Source organism: Rhinatrema bivittatum, chromosome 6 (genome assembly GCF_901001135.1).
Source record: "Rhinatrema bivittatum chromosome 6, aRhiBiv1.1, whole genome shotgun sequence".
Taxonomy (NCBI): domain Eukaryota; kingdom Metazoa; phylum Chordata; class Amphibia; order Gymnophiona; family Rhinatrematidae; genus Rhinatrema; species Rhinatrema bivittatum.
This window is the reverse complement of record NC_042620.1, coordinates 201,284,537-201,308,755: the sequence shown is the minus strand read 5'-3', so window position 1 is coordinate 201,308,755 and position 24,219 is coordinate 201,284,537. Positions and strand designations below refer to the sequence as shown.

The 24,219-nt window shown below is 48.7% G+C and overlaps 1 protein-coding gene across 1 annotated transcript in view; it reads left to right on the top strand.

Moving 5' to 3' along the window:
* The window catches only part of IQCA1 (IQ motif containing with AAA domain 1), a 645,805-nt gene that overhangs the window by 592,661 nt on the left and 28,925 nt on the right, over positions 1–24,219 (top strand). Inside the window, exon 17 of the mRNA XM_029606410.1 lies at positions 21,780–21,957. Within this exon, the coding sequence (XP_029462270.1) occupies positions 21,780–21,957 (178 nt within the window). The remainder of the gene's footprint in view (positions 1–21,779; positions 21,958–24,219) is intronic.

The window sequence follows — 24,219 nt, the reverse complement described above, 5'->3', positions numbered from 1 at the left end:
GGTTGTGCACACTTTCAACCTTCCAATCTCCTTCCTCCAGGCAGATAAGATTGATAAGAGGAAGGAATAGCACTCTCCAGGTCTTTCAAAATTTCAATCGAATACCTCTTAATTAAATCCCTTGAAAACACTGTAAGCATGTTATTGTTGCAGTCTGATACTGCAGGCGAAGTAGTGGACCCTTGGGCCGGCCTACCTCGAGTGATAGGGTAGGCCGGGAGGCGGAGCCAGAGGCTCGAGGTGTTCACCCGGGAACCAGGAACTCCCCAGGGTTCTGGCACCTTGGGACTTGGGCAATAGAGAGAATCCAGTGACAGGGATGAGAGCAAGGAAGTCCAAAGGTACTTGGTAGGCAGGAGACCGGATACTGAGGCAGGCGGAGGATAGTAACAGAGTCTCTGTGGCCAGCAGGAACAGGAGCAGGCGTAGCCTGAAACAAAGTCTGTGACAAGCAGGAGCTGGTGCAAGCTGTAACCTGGAACGGGTTCCGTAGCAAGCAGGAACTGGAGCAAGCTGAAGACTGAAGCAAGACCAGAGACGAGCCGAGATCAGTGGCAGGCAGCAGGCTGAGCAAACAGGAACAGGCCAAGATCAGGGCAGGCGGCAGGCAAAGCGTAGTCAGGAACAAACCAGGGTCAGAGGCAGGCAGCAGGCAAAGCGTAGTCAGGAACAAACCAGGGTCAGAGGCAGGCAGCAGGCAAAGCGTAGTCAAGGCAATCCAAGGTCAGCGACAGGAACTCAGTGAAGACGATGCGCAACTCAGAACTACAAGGCAGTAGTGAACCTCATTGCAAGGCGATGAGACGGCGTCCGGGCGCTGGTTATATCGCCCTGGGTGCGTGACGTCATCATCGCAGGCGGGGCTCGACTTCCGGGTGCTGGACGCACAAAGTGAGCGCACTCGCGCGCGCGTGAGACCGCGGCGAAACAGGCAGGAAATGGCGGACGCCACGTGGAGCCATCGGCGTCTTGGGATCCTGGGGTCGCGGAGCGCGACGTCTCCAGCCGCGAAGGTAGGCACTGGTCAGGCACAAGGGAGAGGAAGTGGTGCAGACTGCAACAGTACCCCCCCCCTTTACGGCCCCTCTTGAGAGGCCCAGGTTTCTCCGGATGTTCCCGATGGAATTGCTGTAATAAACTCTTGTCGAGGATATTACGACTGGGCTCCCTTGTATTGTCCTCGTCACCGCAGCCCTCCCATGCCAGGAGGTACTCCCATCTACGGTTGTGGAAGCGGATGTCCACAACCTCACGCACTTGATAAGTGGGGTCATCATCGATGGGCGCTGAAGCAGGATCTGGAGGTGTGCGGTGATAGCGAGAAAGAATCACGGGTTTAAGTAGGGACACATGGAAGACATCGTGGATTCGGAGTGTGGACGGCAGTCTCAGCCGATAAGATACCAGGCCCACTCTCTCAGCCACCCGGAACGGACCGCAGAACCTGGGTGCAAACCTCCGTGAGGGGAGACGGAGATGGATGTTTCTGGTGCTGAGCCACACCCGATCTCCTGGCTGGTAGGCAGGAGCTGGTCGTCGGTGGTGGTCGGCCACTTGTTTGGCAGCGGCGGCTGCATGGCGCAGTTTGCTCTGGGTTCTGTGCCACAATGTCCGTAGTTGCTGTGCTGTGACTTGGGCGGCAGGTGAAGCGCTGGAGGTGACGAGAGGGAGTGGTGGTCTTAATGGTTTTCCGTACACAATCTGGAACGGGGACTTGCCAGTGGCTGCATGAGCCTGGTTGTTGTAGGCAAACTCGGCCCAAGGCAGTAGTTCCGACCAATTATCCTGCTTTTCGTTCATGAAGGACCGGAGATAGGCCTTCAGGGTCCGATTCATCCTTTCAGTCTGCCCGTTGCTCTGCGGGTGAAAGGCCGTGGAGAAGCTGAGCTTTACCTTGAAGCACTTGCAGAGGGCCCTCCAATAGCGTGCTACAAACTGGGGACCTCAGTCGGAGACTACATCTTGTGGGAGACCATGTAGCCTGAAAATGTGTTGAGCAAAGAGAAGAGCCAGTTCAGGCGCTGATGGCAGCTTAGGTAGCGGGACCAGGTTTACCATTTTGGAAAAGCGGTCTACGGTAACCCAGATGACTGTATGACTGCTGGAAGAAGGCAGGTCCACCACGAAATCCGTGGCCAGGTGTGTCCAGGGTTCAGTGGGAACCGGCAGGAGCTGCAGTAGACCACACGGGGATCCAGGACTGGGCTTTTGACGGGCGCAGGTAGGGCAGGACCTCACATAAGTACCGACATCACTCCAAATGTTGGGCCACCAATAAAAATGGTTAAGGAGTTCCAGTGTTCTTTCACGGCTTGCGTGCCCTCCGACGAGGGAGTTGTGAGCCCAGCGTAACGCCGTGAGGCGATCCCTGCAAGGGACTACGGTTCTATCCTGGGAGAGGACCGTCAAAGCGGACAAGCGGACTTTACTTGGGTCCAGGATGAACTGAGGTGGTTCCTGATCCTCCTCGACACACGACGTCCGGGAGAGGGCATCCGCACGGACGTTCTTGGCTGCCGGTCGATATTGTAAGGTGAAGTCGAACCGACTAAAAAACAAAGCCCAACGAGCTTGGCCGGGGTTTAATCGCTGGGCCTGTGACAGGAACTCCAGGTTCTTATGGTCAGTGTATACAGTGGTAGTATGTAACGCCCCCTCGAGCCACTGCCTCCATTCTTCAAAGGCAAGCTTGATTGCCAATAGCTCCTTGTCCCCAATGGAGTAGTTGCTCTCGGCTGGGGAAAACCTCCTAGAGAAATAGGAGCAGGGTAGGAGCTGTCCGGAATCAGAGTGTTGGCTGAGCACGGCTCCTACGACGATACTGGAGGCGTCAACCTCCACAATGAAGGGTTTGGAGGGATCAGGATGTCCGAGGCAGACGTCCGATAGAAAAGCCTCTTTCAAATCGGAGAAGACTGTAACTGCGGCGTCAGGCCAGTTCTTGGCATCGGCTCCCTTACGGGTCAGGGCTGTGAGTGGAGCAACCCGGTGTGAGTAACGTGGGATGAAATGTCTATAGAAGTTTGCGAAACCCAGAAATCGCTGGAGGGCTTTGAGCCCCGTGGGTTGAGGCCACCTGGTGATGGCCGCCACTTTATCTGGGTCCATGCGGAAGCCGGTGGACAAAATGATATATCCTAGGAAGGGCAAGGACTCGGCCTCAAATGTGCACTTCTCCATCTTAGCGTAGATATGATTCTCTCGGAGGACTTGAAGAACTTGTTTTACGTGCTGACGATGGGAGTTCAAATCCTTAGAGAAAATAAGCACGTCGTCCAGATAGACAATGAGATGCGAGTTAAGCATTTCACGCAGAACCTCATTCATAAGGTGTTGGAAGAAGGCTGGAGCATTGCAGAGTGCGAAGGGCATTACTAGATACTCATAATGCCCATCCCTGGTATTGAAGGCCGTCTTCCATTCGTCCCCGGGACGGATACGAACAAGGTTGTAGGCCCCCCTGAGGTCCAATTTGGTGAAAACACGGGCACCCTGTAGATGATCCAAAAGTTCTGGGATCAACTGGAGTGGGTATCGATCCCGTTTGGTGATGGCGTTCAAGCCACGATAGTCAATGCATGGCCGGAGAGAGCCATCCTTCTTGGCCACGAAGAAGAAGCCGGCACCAGCAGGCAAGCGAGAGGGCCGAATGAACCCTTTGGCCAGGTTCTCCATCACGTACTGCGACATGGCCTTTGTCTCTGGTAAGGATAGGGGGTATACTCGGCCTCGAGGAGGAGTGGTGCCTGGCAACAAATCAATGGGACAGTCAAACGGCCGATGTTGCGGAAGGAGCTCTGCCATTTCTTTGGAAAAAACATCCTCAAAGTCCTGGTATGGCTCGGGTAACAGGTGGGAGGAGCAGATGTGCAAGGGTTTGGGTGGATGCGGAAGCTGTAAGCAATGTTCAAAGCAGGCTGGGCCCTAATGAACCAGTTGGAAATCATCCCATTGTATTATGGGCGAATGCTGGCGGAGCCAGGGTAGTCCCAAAACCAAAGGGTGCACAGCTCGCTCCAAGACAAGCAGGGAGATCTCCTCAGAGTGAAAGAATCCGGTTTGTAATGTCACAGGGGCCATGGAGCAGGTAATGACCCCAGGGAGTAGAGTACCTCGGATTGAGGAAATCCGCAGCGGCGGGACCTTTTGTACAGTTGGAAGGGCCAGCTGAGTCACCAGATCGGCCACAATAAAATTCCCTTCAGCACCGGAGTCTATGAAGGCACGGATCTGGAGTTCCCCTCCAGGGTACTTCAGTGTTACAGGCAATGTGCACAGAGGAGCTGATTCAGTAGCGCCTAGGTGTAGCTCCTCGGTGTAACCTAGGCAGGAGCGTTTCCTGGACGTTCCGGGCAAGTAGAGAAAAAAATGCCCCTTGCCTCCACAATAGAGGCAGAGACCTAGCGTGCGACGTCTCCTCTTTTCTTCTGGGGTTAATGGAGACCTACCCAATTGCATGGGTTCCCCACAAGGCACAGTGATTGGAGGAGCCCTGGAGACCAGGGTTCTGGAAGAGGTAGACGGCTGTGGAGGTGGCCTACGGCCCGAGCGGGTCTCTTTGTCTCGCTGCTGAAGGCGGCGATCCACCCTACCCGCTACGTCTATCAGATCATTTAAGTCCCCTGGAAGGTCCCGTCCTGCCAGCTCATCCTTGATACGGCCGGCTAGCCCTTCAAGAAAGATCCCCTTCAGACAATCATCTTGCCAACCGACCTCCATGGCTAGCGTACGAAATTCGATGATGTAATCAGCCACCGGGCGTGTTCCTTGCCTGAGGTGCAAGAGTTCCAAGGCTGCGGTGGTTTGGCGTGCAGGGTCATCAAAGGCAAGCCGAAAATTAAGGAGGAAGTCCTCCAGGTTCTGTAGCATGGGGTCCTGGCGTTCCCACATAGGTGAAGCCCAGTCAAGGGCCTTGCCATCCAGCAGTGAGAAAATGAACGCTACTTTGACTGCGTCCGAAGGAAACTGTGCAGGCAGGAGTGTAAAGCGTACTTGGCACTGATTTAAAAACCCTCGGCAGGACTTGCTGTCCCCGGCATACCGGGTGGGTGTGGGTAACTGCGTTACTGAGGCGGTAGAGGAAGCGGGTGCTGGAGGCGACTCCCGAGCAGAACCCTCTAGGCGGGAGACCAACTGTTCCACGGTGGCAGCGAGGGTGTCAATGCAGTGCTGATGCTGCTGGAGGCGTTGAGCCATTCCTGGAATGGCCTGCAGGCTAGGGGTCTCCGCCGAGTCCATGGCCTTGCAAACTGTTGCAGTCTGATACTGCAGGCGAAGTAGTGGACCCTTGGGCCGGCCTACCTCGAGTGATAGGGTAGGCCGGGAGGCAGAGCCAGAGGCTCGAGGTGTTCACCCGGGAACCAGAAACCCCCCCAGGAGGAGCCCGTAGGGTTCTGGCTCCTTGGGACTTGGGCAATAGAGAGAGTCCAGTGACAGGGATGAGAGCAAGGAAGTCCAAAGGTACTTGGTAGGCAGGAGACCGGATACTGAGGCAGGCGGAGGATAGTAACAGAGTCTCTGTGGCCAGCGGGAACAGGAGCAGGCGTGGCCTGAAACAAAGTCTGTGACAAGCAGGAGCTGGTGCAAGCTGTAACCTGGAACGGGTTCCGTAGCAAGCGGGAACTGGAGCAAGCTGAAGACTGAAGCAAGACCAGAGACGAGCCGAGATCAGTGGCAGGCAGCAGGCTGAGCAAACAGGAACAGGCCAAGATCAGGGCAGGCGGCAGGCAAAGTGTAGTCAGGAACAAACCAGGGTCAGAGGCAGGCAGCAGGCAAAGCGTAGTCAAGGCAATCCAAGGTCAGCGACAGGAACTCAGTGAAGACGATGCGCAACTCAGAACTACAAGGCAGTAGTGAACCTCGTTGCAAGGCGATGAGACGGCGTCCGGGCGCCGGTTATATCGCCCTGGGTGCGTAACGTCATCATCGCAGGCGGGGCTCGACTTCCAGGTGCTGGACGCACAAAGTGAGCGTGCGCGCGCGCGAGGCCGCAGCAAAACAGGCAGGAAATGGCGGACGCCACGTGGAGCCATCGGCGTCTTGGGATCCTAGGGTCGCGGAGCGCGGCGTCTCCAGCCGCGAAGGTAGGCACTGGTCAGGCACAAGGGAGAGGAAGCGGTGCAGACCGCAACAGTTATATTCAGATATATTGTAAATTTCTCCAGATTTTTCCCTTTTTTTTTTTTTTTACTAGTTATCATCTTAATGTGGACTAGAGATGCTGAATAGTAGAGTTCTTTCCCACCCACTCAGAGATCCATTCAGTTTTCGGGATTTGACCAGTAGACTAGGACTTCTAGACTTGCATCCTTAATTCAGACTGTGAAATTAAAGCATCCAATGTAGCAACCGCACTACTGTCCAGATGGAATCCATAGATACAATGTTGGGCTTCACCAGGGATGGGACCATAAGGGAACAAACATCCATACCTGGGAACTTTTGATTTCTAGTCACTCTGAGTTTGCTGTGGATTAGTAGGGATGGAAAAGAGGGTTCACAAACCTTCTCCTTTCTCTCATATACACACACATACACTCCTTCTGTCTCATACACACATGCTATCATACATATACATGCTTTCTCTCTCTCATACACACATGCTTTCAGTCTTTCACACACCCGCTCTCTCATTCACATGCTCTCTCTTGCACACCCATACCCACATACATGCTCACACACACACATGCTCATACCTACATATACATGCCCTCTCTCCCACACAGACATGCTCCCTCTCTTACATGCCTGCTGTCTTGCACACAAATACTCCCTCTCTCTCATAAACACATGCGCTCACACACACACACATATGCTCACTCATGCACACATGTTCTCACATACACATGCATTCACATATGCTCACATACAAATGCTCCCTCTCTCATACATACATACTCTCACACACAAACACTCCCTTTTTCTCAAATGCACATGATCTCTCTCTTATTTACACACATACACATACAAGCTCCCTTTCTTTCACTCACATAGGCTCTCACTCAGACACATATGCTCGTACACCCTCTCTGTCACTAGGCCTCTCCTTATCTTTTTCTTGGAGTCTGCAGGGGGAGAAAGGGTCTCGCAACTTGCTCCTCACATAGGCTGCCGGTGGCCCCGCAGCCTCATTCACTTTTCAGCTGCCGACAGAATGAGGTAATCTGGCAGCCCACAGCCTCCTTCGCTCTTCAGCTGCCAGTGAGATGGGGAGTGCTGGCGGCCCATGGCGATACCTGGGAACTTTCAGTATATACATAAACACACACACACACAAACATATGCACCATCACATATAAGTCCTCCCCCTTACATACACACATACAATCCTCCCCCCCTTCAGTCACTCACTATCTCTCCCCACCCCAAACCTACCATTGGCAGCAACCTCTTCCTAAGGGCACCTGGGGCCAGTGGGAAGACTCCTTCCAGCCAATAGCAGCATCTTCATTATCATCATCTTCTGCTGCTGCTGCTGTTGTTGCTTCTGCCATCGGCCTCCTCCCTTCTTGCCAACAGGGGCCAATTGAAGGCCTCCTCCCTTATTTCTCCCAGCACCATCAGGAGGAGGCATACCATTAGTCTGTGGGGGCAAGAAGAAGAAAGGAGGCCTCCAATTGGTCACTGGGCAGGGAAAAGGAAAGAAGCATCTAGTTGGCCTGTGTAGGCCTATCAGATGCCTTCTGGTCTGACTGCTTCACTAGTGCAGGTGTAGCAGAGCACCCAGAGATTATAGGTATTGTCCTGGAGACCAGAAATTTGATTAGAATTCTGGAATCTCCGGGTGAAATCTGGAGAGTTCTGAGGATTGCAAACACCTGCTGAGGAGATAGAAAAAGTCTCCATATTATTTATCCTCAAAGTCAAACCCTCCTTCTGTCCAAATGCTGATCCAGTAGTCTCTTTTCTCCCCTGCAGCTCCTTCAGTGTTCTTCTGTCTAAGTCACCATGCTGATCCATTCTTGCACAGTCTGAGGATCCAGCTTCTCCAACTATCACATTGTTTCCTTCCTATGAAACATCCAGCGGTGGTGTTGAGTCCCTGTCTTCACTTCCGAGAGCAGAATGGAAGGGTATGGCTCAAAGGTCCAGGCTGTAGGAGATGTCAGTCCCCAAGCTAAATGGCAAACCCTTTGCCTCCTGCATTCCCCCGGACCATTTTTGCACAGTGGTTTCGTCAAAACTGGTGATAGCAATTTGATGCTCGGAGTTGAGGGAAGACCTCGCTGAACCTTCCCTTTTCATTTCCTCACCATAAAAAAACCCCAAAGAAAATAACCAAGTAAAATTCAAATGCCAATGTCAGAACAGCACTTCAGTGAGGTTTCCTTAGGGAACCATCTTGGATCACCATGGGCAAATTATTTCTAATGTCTGGGTAAGTGGTCAGCTGAGTTCCAGTGATCCTCAGCGTGGTTTAATGTAAGAACAAAGGCAGGCTTAACATTAAGGACAAAATCTTGAAATTCAAGAACACCAACTTTGTTAAAAGGGAAAGTACCTTAAGGAAGCAAAGGAAGCAATGGCAAGACGGAAAAACTTTTCAGAAGTAGAAAAACAGTGAATTATGCTAAAAGGAGCTATTTTAGGAACAAAAAAAATCTGTGTTAGAAAAGTAAATAAAAGCAAGAGGGAAAAAAGACAAATATGTTTTTTAAAGGAGGTGACAACAAAGGTAAAGATTAATAGATTAGTTTTCATAGCCCTGGATTTCCCATTAGGCACACTAGGCCTGTGCCTAGTTTGGCAGAAGTTTGGAGGCATCAGGCCAGCAGAAGATTTGCTGCCAGCTATGTTAAATCTTATTCAACTGGAAACAGCCCCTCTGAATCCTGCTCCAGTCTCTTCCTGCCCAGGCAGTGTGTAGAGAATAGAAGAGGAGAGAGTAAGATTGGTGGAAACAGAACAAAGAAAAGAAGCTTTTCTCTCTAAGGCCTGGATTTATCAAAATGCAATAAATATTGCCTGCGATAGAAAAAGGGGTGTGTTTTATGGTAATAGGCACTTTATTGCAATTTGCACTAATACCTATCGGGCCGATTCAGTAAAGTCCACGGGAGAGCGGGCGAACGCCCGCTCTCCCGGCGTTCGCACAGGCCACTCGCCTATGCGCGCGATTCAGTATTTAAATGAGGCCCGGCAGTAGAAACAGGCAAAAGGAGGCGCTAGGGACACGCTAGTGTCCCTAGCGCCTCCTTTTGGCCCGGAGCGGCGCCTGTCAGCGGGTTTGACAGCCGACGCTCAATTTTGCCAGTGTCGGTTCTCGAACCCGCTGACAGCCATGGACTCGGAAACTGGATGCCGGCAAAATTGAGCATCCAGTTTTTGACCTGACAGCCGCTGGCTGACTTCAAATTTTTTTTTTACTTTTTTTACCCTTTGGGACCTCCGCTATGATATTAAGTTGGAGAGTGCACAGAAAAGCAGTTTTTACTGCTTTTCTGTGCACTTTCCCAGTGCTTGAAGAAATTAGCGCCTACCTTTGGGTAGGCGCTAATTTCTGAAAGCAAAGTATGTGGCTTGGCTGCACAGTTTGTTTTCTGAATTGTGTGGGAATACCTAATAGGGCCATCAACATGCATTTGCATGTTGATGGCTGCTTTCCATTAAAAAGAAAAATATATATATAATTTGAGATGTTCTACCTTAACCACTCATCCTTTCAACTTCATCCCTTCTTGGGGCTCATTTTTATTAGTTCAGGCTGCTTTCCATTAAAAAGAAAAATATATATATAATTTGAGATGTTCTACCTTAACCACTCATCCTTTCAACTTCATCCCTTCTTGGGGCTCATTTTTATTAGTTCAGGCTGCTTTCCATTAAAAAGAAAAATATATATATAATTTGAGATGTTCTACCTTAACCACTCATCCTTTCAACTTCATCCCTTCTTGGGGTTCATTTTTATTAGTTCAGGCTGCCTTCCATTAAAAAAACATAAAATATAATTTGAGATGTTCCCAACAAAAGAAAATGCTTTTAGCCTATTGGCCTGTTTCATTGATTTCCTCTATTTTGTTGTTCAGAGGCAACCTGTAGCTAAGGATTCCTATTGTGAGAGATTGCTATCCTGAATATACTCAGAGAAAGCAAAGTTGTTTCCCTGTAGCAGGATAGCAGAACATACAAACCTCCCCCTACCTTCCCAGGTCATCTCATATATGCTTAGTAAGAACATGTAAAAAGCTGTTTAAGCTTCTAAGAAGAACTCTGTCTCTGGGTTCTATCAATGATGTTACCCACTTCTTTAAACTAGTATCCTCCTCAGATAAACCTGTTACAGGTAAACAACTTTGCTTTGTAGTCAGTCCCCAAGTATTAAAGAAGGTGGACTTAAGAAAAGAATGATGGTCTTATGTGATATAACATTAGAACAGTAATATAATAAAAATTAATGTAAAATATGTTTATGTTACAGCACAATCATTATCCATCCCATTCTCATTCTGTTATTTTTCACTCTTAAGGAGTTATTAATGATTGAAATTTATGAAAGCTTTCCTAGTGTATCCATTTGCACTAGCCACCATTGCTTCTGCTTTCCATGTTTTAAACAAAGCATGCTTCCTCTCCTATACTCTAACTCTCCACAACTTGATATCTTCCCTCATGATTTTGTACGTTAGTTATGCAATGTTTGTAGTTTTATACTTGTATCTCGCTTGTACATACCTTTCTACACTGTTTTATACCCTCTAATTACACAGTTATCCACCTTTTATGTTTAATCACGTTGGTTCATCAACCTGTTTTGCTAACTATTCTTTTCTGTTTATCAATTGTAAAGCACTGTTGCTAATTTCAAGTTAGCTGTAAACCGATGGGATGTTATTAAACGAATGTCGGTATAAATAAATAAATAGATAGATCTTGAACACCAAACAGAGATAACGTATGTGTGGAGATCAAGCGCTCTGATATAATCTGTTAAAACTGATCAATAAACACCTATATTTTATCACATCATTCTTCCTAAAAGTATATAACATTTATTTTTCAAATAGCTTAAATATAAAAGATATAGAGCCCGATGTACTAAAATATGAATATAAAATGTGACCTAAAGTTTAGCTCATATTTTCTTAACTCACGCAGTAAAAATTGAGTTAACCACCAATGCAGTAAGCTAATGGTATGCTAACACATTGTGAGTTAAATAAAAATGTACTAACCCAAAAATATGCACAGAAGATATACCTAGTATATTTAAAATATGTTTTATGTGCATATTTAGTTCTGGAGTGAGGAGACTGCTCAATAAGCTACAAGGTACACTTTTAAAATTGGGTCTAAATGTAGAATTCCACAATGTCTTTCATCTTTCTTCCCCCGTGCAGGATCCTCCCTCAGGGATGAGAGAGGAAGGAAAACCTCCTGGGCACTAGGCATTAATTATCTGTCTCTTAATAAATGCCAGGGTGAAAGCTAGAGATGGCATACCAGTACTAACATAACTTTACTGAGAAAGTCATTCAAACATTAAAAATGGCATTTGCTACCAATCTCCCATAGAATATACATCCAGGTGCTGAAATCTGTAAACCTGTTACTCTGTCTCTAGGTCAGGGCTTCCCAAACGTTTATCCAAAGTGACCCCATTTTATAACTTGAAAATTCCTATGACCCCAGAGGCATACCTGGGAACTTTTGATTTCCTGTCACCCTGAGATTGTCGAGGGTCGGGGGTGGGGGTGGGGGTGGGAGGCAATAGCAGCATACGCACAAACTTTCTCTCTCACACATTATCACATTCACATGTTCATTCACACACACATACATGCTTATTCTCACATATTCATTTCTCTCCCTTGTCCACATACATATGCACACTCACTTCTCTCCTTGTTCTACACACATACATGCACTCAGATACACATGCACTCACTCCTCCCCCTTTTACACACTCACTCTCTTCCAAAAACATACATACACACTCACTTCTCTCCTTCCACACACAAACATGCATTCACTCCTGTTTTACACACACACACACACACTCACTTCTCTTCCTCTTTCATACTTATACATGCACACTCACTCCTCTCCCTTTTCCACATATGCCCATAAATGAATATACTCACACACACATGCACACTCATTTACTTCTCTCCCTCTTCCACACGCATATGCACTCTCATTCTCTCTTCTCGCATCGATTCTTATTATCCACAGGCGCCTCCTTTTTCCCCAGGCTGCAGGACATGTGCTCCACTTCATCCTCCTCCTGCAGTGTTGGGCTGCTCTGCCCTTGTTTTATTTTCAGCGCGCGGCCCGACGTTGTTGCTCCTCCTCCTGCATCTGCAGTTTCTTATTTCCCGCGGGGGAGGGCAACGCTCCTGCTCATCTCGCTTTTCACATCATTTTCCTGAGGCACAGGTGCTGACGCTCCTTCTTCCTTGAGCCTGCGCTGCTCCAGACCCATTTTTTTCCGGCTTTCTGCAGCAGAGCACCCGGAGTTATCGGGTATTGGCCCGGAGACCCTGCAATTCATTCAGAATTCCGGAGTCTCCAGGCCAAATCCAGAGAGATCCCAAGTATGCCCAGAGGATGACCAAAACAAATTAGCAGTGATGCAGTTCCCCTCCATCAATCACTCCTTCTCACCCTTCCTGTACTCCATCTAATGCCCTCTCTTAACCTCCTTCCCTCTCAATCTCTGTATCTCTCACTCCCCAGCCCACCCATCTCTCACCTCTTCCATTCATTTCACATCTCCCAGTTGATTCTCTGTCATCCGCTTCCTCTCATGCCATTTCCCATTGCCTCCTCACTCTCATCCTCTCTCTCAAACCTTTCAGCTTCTTCTCCTTCCTCCAACCCTTTTTTCACATCTCCATTCTTTTTCCATCCCTCAGTTGATTCTGCCATTCCTTCTCTGTCTCTCTCCAGAAGTAATCCCTCCCCACCTTATCTAACACAAAAAAAACCCTCTTGCCTCTCATCCCTTTCTTCAAATAGCTCCTCTTCCAAACATCTCACTTGCCAGAGTCAATGATAAAATTTTCCTTTGGGCTCTGGGCAAAAGGTGGATGATAACAGTGGGAAGAGAGAGAAGGCTGATGACAGGGACAACATTTTTCTCTTGGTTAGGTTCAGTGGTTGGTGAGGTGAGGGCGGCAGTGAAAATCTCTACTGGCCATACACACAACTCTCCCCTTCTTTCATGGCTGGTCCCAAGCTCCTGCCGCATGCAGATCACATCAGACCCTGCAGCTGCCCTGACCCCGCCTTGCACAGAGCTTCCTGCAACTACAGAAACGAATGCAAGGGCTCTGCCACTGCACAGCCTATGAGTGTGCGCTTATTTTCAGGCCCCATTCTGACTTCCACTACTACTAATGCTGCTGCTGCTGCTGCTGGCACCTAAAGAGTGCTGTCACATGAGGGACTTGTGACCCCAACTGAAGGATGTATGACCCCATTTGGGGTCCCAACCCACAGTGTGGGAAGCCCTGCTCTAAGTAAAACTAGGGTTCCTTCCTTATTCTTGACCTGAATATGAAGCTCCCTTGGGCACTTTGGACTAGGGGTATTCCTTTCCTGTAAGGTTCCCTCTTGAAATACCTGAGATTCACAGCTCCTCCTGGAATTTTCTATGGTTATCTTTCCTCTTTCTTCTGGTACCGAATGGGCGCCTTTGGAGCATGTGGCTGATGAGGAGCACTTAATGGGTGGCTCAAGTTTCCTCGACCCTTGCATATTTTGGAACTAGTGGGTATTCGCTTCTCTTGCACTTGCTGGATGAGCAGTTTGATCCCCTAAATTAGGGTAATCACAGCAAACAGTTCCTCTCTTACTTCAACTGGGAAAGAAGGGTAGCTGTAAACTTCCAAAACAAAATCAGCTTCTCAGAAAAGATATTTAAAAATCACTTAAGAGTATATCTATTACTCACTGGATGTGAGTTTAAGATTAAAATCTCCTTGCAAAAGCCTGCTGTGGTGACTCTGGATTTGGTTTGGTCTGCTTTAATGACTCTAGAGAAATCTATTTCTTCCCTGGTTGGTGTCACTTCTGATTTATTCAACCGATTTCAAGGTACTGAATTGTTGGTTGCTCAACATGGAGAAAAGATAAGCTGATATGGGATATCAAATAGCTACTTGCCAAAACATTCAGGCAAATTTAGGCCTGAATTTTCTAAAATCGCAGGCCTTTGAGAATCGCATGGTACCGGGAGGCGGGGGGGGGGAGGCGGGCCTGCGAAAGCCGGCAGCGATCGCACCACTGCAGTGTTATCGCTGTCGGCTTTTGCACCCAATAGCGCCACCGTGAAAGGTGGTGCTATTGGGCGCACTACTGGCGACAATAAGGAGTCTTAGCTTTCGCCGCCCCGACACCCCCCGACTCCTCCCCTTCCGGTGCGGACTCCGCCCGATCTAGGTTTCGCGTGCCATCCCTTTAGAAAATGACCCCCTTAGTTCAGTGTGAATTGACTAAGTCTAGGAAGTTAGAAAATATTGAGAATTCCCTCCTTTACTTAAATCTTAGCGTTTTGAATTTCCTATTGAAGGAACTGTTATTGCCACTTGATACCTTTAAGAAATAAGTTTCGGAAGTTCTCAAGATTCCACCTGACCTTATGCCTGTTATTGCCAAGCTCTATTTTTTGAAGAACTCAAAAGTGGAATCAAATGTTTCTACTCTTCAGTTAGATTTGAATTTAACACAGTTCTTAGAATCTTCTACTAATCCTGTGATTTTCAATCGAGGGACATTGATTATTTCCTTTGTTTTTTCCAAAAGAACATGATTTTGTTCTAAAAATGTTTTTCCGACACAGAACATCATTATTTTTTGGCCATTGTGTATGGATGTATCCAGATATTACATGTGCTATGCAGGAAAAAAGAAAAACAATTCCTTTTGATGCATCAAGAAGTTTTATCTCTTGGCGCTAACTTTATTCTTCGGTATCCCTATAAATGTATCTTTACCTATCAAAATTCTAAGTTCATATAGTTTGATCCTGCACAGCTGAGATCATATCTGGATGCTCACCTTGTCTCTAATTGATATCATCTTGATCGGCTTTTTCTGAATTGTGCCAGTCTAATCTCTGCGTGTTTCTTTTTTTATTAATTTCTTTATTTACCACTCCTTTGATTCTATGCCCCCCTTCTTTTTCCTTTAAATGTTATTGAGATCTAGAATTCTGTATAATGATATATTCTAGCTTATTTCTTTTTTTTTTCTTGTATATTCTGAGTCTCAATGCATTTTCTGTCACAAGTGTATTCTTGTATTATTTTTTTAAATGAATACATTTTTTTTTAATTGCTTTAATTATTCTAGGGCTCCATGCCCTATGGCTCAGGACCTTACAGATGCAAATCAACAGAAAATGAACAGAAAAGCTCCTTCCTTCTCAAAAGCAAACTCAAAAAATGCACAGACCACTGCGGGGGTACCTGCTTTTATTCCTGGAGGATCAGCCCATGGCAGCAGCCTCATGGGGGTGCTGGAGCAGACACGATACATTCTTCTCTCCTCCTCTAAATGCATTACTTTTCTACAAGACCATACCTTCATAGGGATCCCAGTGGGGCCCTATACAAAACATTATTTACACAGAAAACATTTTATACACATAAGGCAGATTTTCAAAGGCTACGTGAGCAACATATACGCGTAACCCGAGAAAATCTGCCCCTGTGCGCGTCAAGCCTGTTTTGCATAGGCTCAGTGGCGTGAGCAAGCCCCGGGATGCGCGTATGTCCTGGGGCTTGCAAAAAGGGGCGTTCCATGGGCAGGGCCGTAGGCAGGGCGCTGGCCCAGGGGTGTGCTGGGGCGGGACCAAGGCCTCTGGCACAGCCGCCGTGCTGAGGGATGGCACGCCAGCAGCCGGCCGGCGCGTGCAAGTTATGCCTGCCCAGAGGCAGGAATAACTTTCGAGATAAAAGTCAGGAGGAGGTTTTAGTTAGTGCTGGGGGGCAGAAGGAAAGTTCCCTCCGAGGCCGCTCCAATTTCGGAGCGGCCTCGGAGGGACCGGGGAAAGCCATCGGGGCTCCCCTAGGGCTTGGCATACGCCGACCCCAGATTTTATAACATGCACGCGGCTCCGTGCGCATGTTATAAAATCGGGCGTAGATTTGTTTGGGCTTTTGAAAATTGCTACAATATAATGTGTATATGTTATAGACATCGAAAGTATGTGTTGCGTTCAAGCGGAGTCGTGGACCCTTGGGCCGGCCGGGAGGTTGGTAAGAGTATGGCCGGTAGGCAGAGGGGGTGATGGATGGCTGAGGACTTCACTTGCGTGGTGCGGTGCCCCCCAGGAGGCGCCCATAGGGACCGACCACGGAGCTTGGTGAGAGACGTAGTAGGTAGCTGCCAGGCAGTGGAACAAGGACTAGGAAACCAAGGACTGGAGCCCAGAGTCTGAAAGAGTCCGTGGCAGCAGCAGAGGCTGCAAGGAGGACTGGGCATAGGCTGGCCGGAGTACTTAAGTCCAGAAGTCAGGGACCCCGCAGGGCCACAGCCGAGGTTAGACGGGAGGTCAGGAGCACACTAGGAGCAGGCCTCGGGAATCAGTAGCAAGACTGGCGTCCAAGGTCGAGGGGCCGGAGACAAGGCCAGAAATCAGCAGCAAAACTGTAGTTCGGGGTCAGCAGGCAGACCGGGGTCGAGGCAGGCAGAAAGCGGGAACGTCAGGAACAAGCCAGGGTCAAGACCAAGAATCAGCAGCAGAGGTGTAGTCCGGAGTCAGTAGGCAGACCGGGGTCGAGGCAGGCAGCAAGCGGAAGCATCAGGAACAAGCCGGGGTCAAGGCCAGGAATCAGCAATAGAAGCACAGTCCGGAGTCAGCAGGCAGACCGGGGTCGAGGCAGGCAGCAAGCGGAAGCATCAGGAACAAGCAGGGGACAAGGCCAGGAATCAGCAATAGAAGCGCAGTCCGGAGTCAGCAGGCAGACCGGGGTCGAGGCAGGCAGCAAGCGGGAGTCGTCAGGAACAAGCAGAAGTCAAACCAAAGATCAGCAGCGAGACGAAGGATAAACAGCAACTCAAGGCACAGAGGAACTGTGTGAACCTCGTTGCAAGGCAAAGTGAGGAAGTCCGAAGTCTGCTTATATACTTTAGCCGCAGCGTGACATCACCTCGGGGGCAGAGCAGCACTTCCGGGTGCCAGGGCTGAAGTACCCAGCCCTCACGCGCGCGAGGCCGTCGAGGTGGGCGGAGTCCAGAGAGGCTTCAGCGGCGTTTTCGTGAGGCAGGGCCAGAGCCATGCGGCTGGGCCCGGGCGGAGACCGGCGTCCGTCCTTGTGGCGCAGAGGAAGACAAGGGAGCCCCAGTTCGAGTGAAGCACAGTCAGGGCCTAGCGAGGAGTCCTCCGAGGGAAGCCCGGGAACCACGCGGTCAGGCAGGCCAGGAGCAGGGGATCCTCCTCCGCGGTCCGCGGGAAGGTAAGAGGCCCCAAGCCCGACGGGGAAGGAAGCGGTGGGGACCGCAACAGTACCCCCCTTCTACGCTCCCTCTTTCGAGGTCCTGGTTTCCCGGGATGATCTAGATGAAATTGTTGGAGGAGGGATTTGTCCAAAATGTTTCGGGCAGGCTCCCAAGTGTTCTCTTCGTCTCCACAACCCTCCCAAGCTAGGAGGTACTCCCAACGTCGGTTGTGGAAACGGACATCGACCACATCGCGGACCTGGAATGTGGTGTCGTCAGTTACCACAGGGGAGGTGACCTCTGGAGTTTTACGATGGTAGCGGGAGAGCAACAGTGGTTTCAGCAGCGAAACGTGAAAAACATTGTGGATGCGCATCGAGGAAGGAAGTCGTAGTCGATAGGACACCAGCCCCACTCTTTCGGCTATGCGGAAGGGTCCGCAGAACTTGGGAGCCAGCCTTTTAGAGGGTAGTTTGAGGTGGATATTTTTGGTGCTGAGCCAGACACGATCTCCAGGCTGAAAGATGGGAGCTGGGCGACGGTGTCGATCAGAAACTCACTTCGCAGCGTCAGACGCGGCCATTAGCTTATCTTGGATGGTTTTCCACAGAGCTTGCAAGCATTGAGCTGATAGATGTACTGCTGGAGAGCTCGTGGGGATAGCCAAAGGTAAGGGCGGTTTTAATTGCCGCCCATACACAACTTGAAACGGAGAATTTCCGGTGGCTGCGTGGGCTTGATTGTTGTACGAGAACTCAGCCCAGGGTAGGAGCTCGGCCCAATTATTTTGTTTTTCGTTTGCGAAGGCTCGGAGAAAGGTTTTCAAAGAGCGGTTCATCCGTTTGGCTTGGCCGTAGCTCTGTGGGTGGAAGGCTGTAGAAAAGCTGAGATGGACTTTAAAGCATTTGCACAAGGCCCTCCAGTACTGGGCTGTAAATTGCGGGCCTCGGTCCGAGACGATGTCCATGGGCAGCCCATGCAGACGGAAGATGTGGCGTGCGAACAACAGAGCTAGCTCAGGAGCTGACGGGAGCTTGGGTAGGGGCACAAAGTGGGCCATTTTAGAAAAGCGGTCGACAGTGACCCATATCACTGTGTTCCCCAGAGAGGAAGGCAAATCCACCATAAAATCTGTTGCTAGATGTGTCCAGGGTTCTGTGGGTACCGGGAGTGGCTGTAACAGGCCCCAGGGAGCTCCGACTGGGGTTTTTTGTCGGGCACAAGTGGGGCACGAGCTGACATACGTGCGGACGTCTTTGCGCACATTGGGCCACCAGTAATAACGATTCAACAGTTCAAGGGTTCTCTCCCTACCGGCGTGGCCTCCCGTTAGGGAGTCGTGAGCCCAAGTTAGCACTTTCTTGCGCAAGCATTTGGGCACAACGATTCGGTCCTGGGACTGGATGGTAGTAGTGTCCATGTGGACTTTGGCAGGGTCTAAGAAGAACTGAGGAGGGTCCGTGTCCTCTTCCGGTTCGGAGAGCCTCGACAAGGCATCTGCCTTGACGTTTTTGCTGGCGGGTCGATAGTGCAGGGAAAAATTGAATTGACTGAAGAAGAGCGACCACCTGGCTTGTCGAGGATTCAGTCTTTGTGCCTGTGAGAGGAATTCAAGGTTTTTATGATCAGTATAAACTGTAATGGGGTGGAGTGCCCCCTCTAGCCACTGTCTCCATTCTTCGAAAGCTAGTTTTATTGCTAGGAGTTCCTTGTCTCCTATGCTGTAGTTACATTCAGCGGGTGTGAATTTCCTAGAGTAGAAGGAGCAAGGCAGGAGTTGTCCCCCAGGAGAGTGCTGACTGAGCACGGCTTCAACAGCGAGATTAGAGGCGTCCACCTTCACTATGAATGGATGCTGGGGGTCAGGGTGGCGTAGGCAGGTATCACGAGGAAGGCTTGTTTGAGCTCTACAAAAGCTTGGATAGCGATGTCGGGCCAAAACCTAGCATCTGCTCCCTTGCGAGTTAGAGCTGTAAGGGGAGCCACTAGGCGTGAATAATGGGGAATAAAATGTCTGTAGAAATTAGCAAAGCCTAGAAATCGTTGCAAAGCTTTGAGTCCGGTGGGCCGGGGCCAGTTGAGGATGGCAGCCACTTTCTCGGGATCCATTTGAAATCCGGTACAGGATATTATATATCCCAAGAATGGCAAGGATTCACAGTCAAACATACACTTTTCCAGCTTGGTATACAAGTGATTATCCTTAAGGACTTGGAGTACCCGACGAATATGTCGGTGGTGAGAGTCTAGGTCCTTGGAGTAGACGAGGACGTCATCGAGATAGACTATGACATAGGAGTTTAGCATCTCTCTCAGTACCTCGTTCATGAGATTCTGGAAGACGGCTGGAGCGTTGCATAGTCCGAAAGGCATCACCCTATATTCATAATGCCCTTCCCTGGTATTGAAGGCTGTCTTCCATTCGTCGCCAGGGTGAATACGGACTAGGTTGTAGGCCCCCCTAAGGTCGAGTTTGGTAAACCACTTGGCCCCTTGTATCCGGTCCAATAGTTCCGAGATTAGTGGAAGGGGATATCGGTCCTTCCTAGTGATAGCGTTCAACCCCCGGTAGTCTATGCATGGTCGGAGGGACCCATCCTTTTTGGCAACGAAAAAGAAGCCTGCTCCGGCAGGCGAGCGAGAGGGGCGGATAAACCCCTTAGCTAGATTCTCTGTGATGTATTGTGACATGGCTTGAGTTTCAGGGAGCGAGAGAGGGTAGACACGACCTCGAGGAGGAGTTTTCCCTGGCAGTAGGTCGATGGCGCAGTTGAAGGGTCGGTGTTGGGGAAGTAGTTCTGCTTTTTCCTTGGAGAATACCTCAGCTAAATCTTGGTAGGGTGCGGGCGGTAGCACCGCCGTAGTGTGCAATGAGACTTGATGTAGTTGAAGTCTTTTGAGGCAATGAGTGAAGCAGAACGGACTCCACTGCGTGAGCTGAAGAGTGTCCCACTGGATGGCTGGAGAGTGACGCTGAAGCCAGGGTAACCCAAGGACGATAGGGTGCAGCAAGCGGAAGCGTCAGGAACAAGCCGGGGTCAAGGCCAGGAATCAGCAATAGAAGCGCAGTCCGGAGTCAGCAGGCAGACCGGGGTCGAGGCAGGCAGCAAGCGGGAGTCGTCAGGAACAAGCAGAAGTCAAACCAAAGATCAGCTGCGAGACGAAGGATAAGCAGCAACTCAAGGCACAGAGGAACTGTGTGAACCTCGTTGCAAGGCAAAGTGAGGAAGTCCGGAGTCTGCTTATATACTTTAGCCGCAGCGTGACATCACCTCGGGGGCGGAGCAGCACTTCCGGGTGCCGGGGCTAAAGTACCCAGTGCGCGTGAGGCCGTCGAGGTGGGCGGAGTCCAGAGAGGCTTCGGCGGCGCTTTCGTGAAGCAGGGCCGGAGCCATGCGTCTGGGCCCGGGCGGAGACCGGCGTCCGTCCTTGTGGCGCGGAGGAAAGCAAGGGAGCCCCAGTTAGAGTGAAGCACGGTCAGGGCCTAGCGAGGAGTCCTCCGAGGGAAGCCCGGGAACCACGCGGTCAGGCAGGCCAGGAGCAGGGGATCCTCCTCCGCGGTCCGCAGGAAGGTAAGAGGCCCCGAGCCCGACGGGGAAGGAAGCGGTGGGGACCGCAACAGTATGCACATATTTTTTATTTCATGCATATATTTTACCAGTACAGAAAAGGGGCAGTCTAGGGGCGTTCCTGGTTGGGGTCAAGAAGTACGCCTGGAAGTTGTTATTTTATAAGAAATATACATAGATAAATGATCAAACGTTATTTGTTCAATAAATTATATGCGTATATTTTACATTTTGATTGCCTGCTAATTGCCTAGTGCAAATGAAATTGGTCTTGTCTGTTATCTGCAATTTTTGGGTGGGAGGCCTGGGTGAACTGGTGGGTATTCAGGGTGAAGTGCTAGAGAGTCTAGGTGAACTGGTGGAGTCAGACTGGGTGAATTGGCAGAGGTATTGGCGAACTGATGGTTTCAAGTACGTGCACAAATATTTTCAAAACAGAATGGAGCTTATTTTCAAAAAGAGTTATGCACGTAAAAGTAGCATATTTTCCAAATGGAACCCCTTTGAAAACTTACTCAAAAGCATATTTTCTGTGCATAAATCATATTTAATGATTTCATGATTGAGCGCCCACTCCCTTAACGCACGCTAATCCACCTCTCCCGGGTGCCCGATAAACTAATTAATCTTAAACAAAAAAGTAAGAGGCATGTTAAATCATGTTGATAAAACAATAAAATAATGCTAGAAAATCTGACTGACATATAAATTGCATCTCTAGCTCATAACTGTTAATGAGATAATTTTATAAAGTTTCTTCTGGTCAAAGTCTCTGTCTGTAGTGTTCTAATTCTTCTTCTAATGTGCCTTTTTTTTTTTAAGATGAAACCTTTGCGGCTGAAAAAGTCACTTCCAAAACAACTGAAAACCTTGAAAGCATCAGACCGGATCCTGATTATAGGCACCAGCAAAAGCCCCTTTGATGCCAACCTCAAGTCCTTCTGTAAGATGTATAAAAAAATTGTGCTGGTTCCCAGACCTGACTATGCTGCAAGACTAGGCAAGTATACTACAACTTTAAAAGTACAACTTTCTGCTTTGTAATGCAATAAATTATTCAGATATCTGCATTAGGATCATGCAAATATAGGATAAGATAGATTACTCAGAATAGTATAACCATTTTTCTGTTTCAAATATTTGTAACCTGCTGAATTACTTTTGAGGAAAATTTTAAATTTTTATGATGATTTATGCTAAACATGATAAAATACTTCATTCTCTGATTTTATAACTCACCAATGCAAATAGAATGAAAATGCAAAATAATAAGCATTAACTGCAGATCAAAAACAGTCCTTTGTAGCCAGAACCACTGATTTTATGGGTCCTGCTTGCAAAATTAATTCTTTTTTTTTCTGTTTTTTTCAGTGCACACTGTTAGAAATCAAATTCATTAAATTAAACTATTTTTAACTTGTGTAGTATGAATAGTGTTAAAATAAGTGTGCATGTGCCTTATGAGTAGACATGATGTTGACAGTGAACATGGTCTGCAATAGAGGGGGATATTCCTATATTCACTGATGATAATTAAGAGGGCCAAAAATTAAAGGGTCTCACTGAATGGTCATGTAGTCCGCTTATTTGTCAGGGAAGCTTACAACATGCTGAGGAATTGGAAACATATTTTGAATTCTCTTCATGTCCCATGGGAATATCTAACCACCTCTGTGCACTGAGTTCTGTTTTACCAGAGGACTGGTATACTAAGTCTAAGAGGTTGTGATCGTAATAAAAGGTGCACATTTTTTCTTCCAAAAAGGTATGAAAATGGAAGAAATAAAATATATTAGGACCAAATAAGAAAGGATATCTTGCATTAAGACCAAAACAGGAAATGATAGAGCCAAGAAATAGGCAAGTTGACATTTTGAGCAATATCAGTAGATATTAATACTTTACATTTCCTTAATGTAGTTGATAATATAAAGCATTTTTAGGTATGTTTCATTATGTATGAAAGTGCCTATAGGTTTCAGTAATCTGTCTGTCTAGTTGTCTGTCTGTCCATCTTTAGCCACATTTGTGCTGCTCTCTGCTTCAACAGATTTGTACCAGGCTGTTAGGGAAGTGGAAAACCAAAATGAGACCATTCATATTCAGAAAATGTATCTAAAATGATGATTTACTTGTACATATTTTGCATCCATAGGGGCAGATTTTAAAAGCCCTGCGTGCCAACGCACCTATGTTGCATAGGCCGCCGGCGCGCATAAAGCCCTGGGACGCGCGTAAGTCCTGGGGCTTTGCTTGGGGGGCGTGTCGGGGGCATGTCGGGGGCGGCGCGGCATTCAGGGGCGTTACGGGGGCAGGACCTTGGGTGTGGTGCCGGCCCGGGGCATTCCAGAGGCGTGGCCGAGGCCTCTGAACCAGTCCCCGGGCCGGGGAATGGCACACCAGCAGCCCGCCCGTGCACACAAGTTACGCCTGCCTCAGGCAGGCGTAACTTTCTTAACAAAGGTAAGGGGGGGATTTAGTTAGGGCTGGGGGTGGGTTAGGTAGGGGAAGGGAGCAGAAGGTGGGGGGGGGGGGGGCCGGAAAAAAGTTCCCTCCGAGGCCGCTCCAATTTCGGAGCAGCCTCGGAGGGAACGGAGGCAGGCTGCTCGGCGCGCGCTGGTTTCACAATTGTGCACCCCTCTGCACGCGCCGACCCTGGATTTTATAACATGCGCGCGGCAGCACCACATGTTATAAAATCGGGCGTAGATTTGTTCACGCTGGGTTGCTTGAACAAATCTACACCCGCACATAACTTTAAAAATCTACCCCATAGTGTATACACAGTATTAGTGATTTTAATTTTCACCTCTGCTCAAGGCAGTTTACATCCTACTGATGAGACAATGCTAGCCTCTCTTACGCACTATAACAAATACTCTAATTGTTGAACTTACTAAAGGATCAGCTAAAATATTGAAACATAAGAACATACAGGGCCCAAGCTGCTTTAATATTGGCTGTTAATGCCCAATTTTATTATGGGCCTTAACCAAGATGTAATACCCAGTTCACTGAAGGGATTTAAGCCCTTAGGGGTAGATTTTAAAAGGCGTCAGCATGCGCATGTTATATCATGCGATTCCTAGGGATGTGAATCGTTTTAGGACGATTAAAATTATCGTCCGATAATTTTAATATCGTCTTAAACCGTTATGGAACACAATACAATAGAGATTCTAACGATTTATCGTTATAAATCGTTAGAATCGTGAGCCGGCACACTAAAACCCCCTAAAACCCACCCCCGACCCTTTAAATT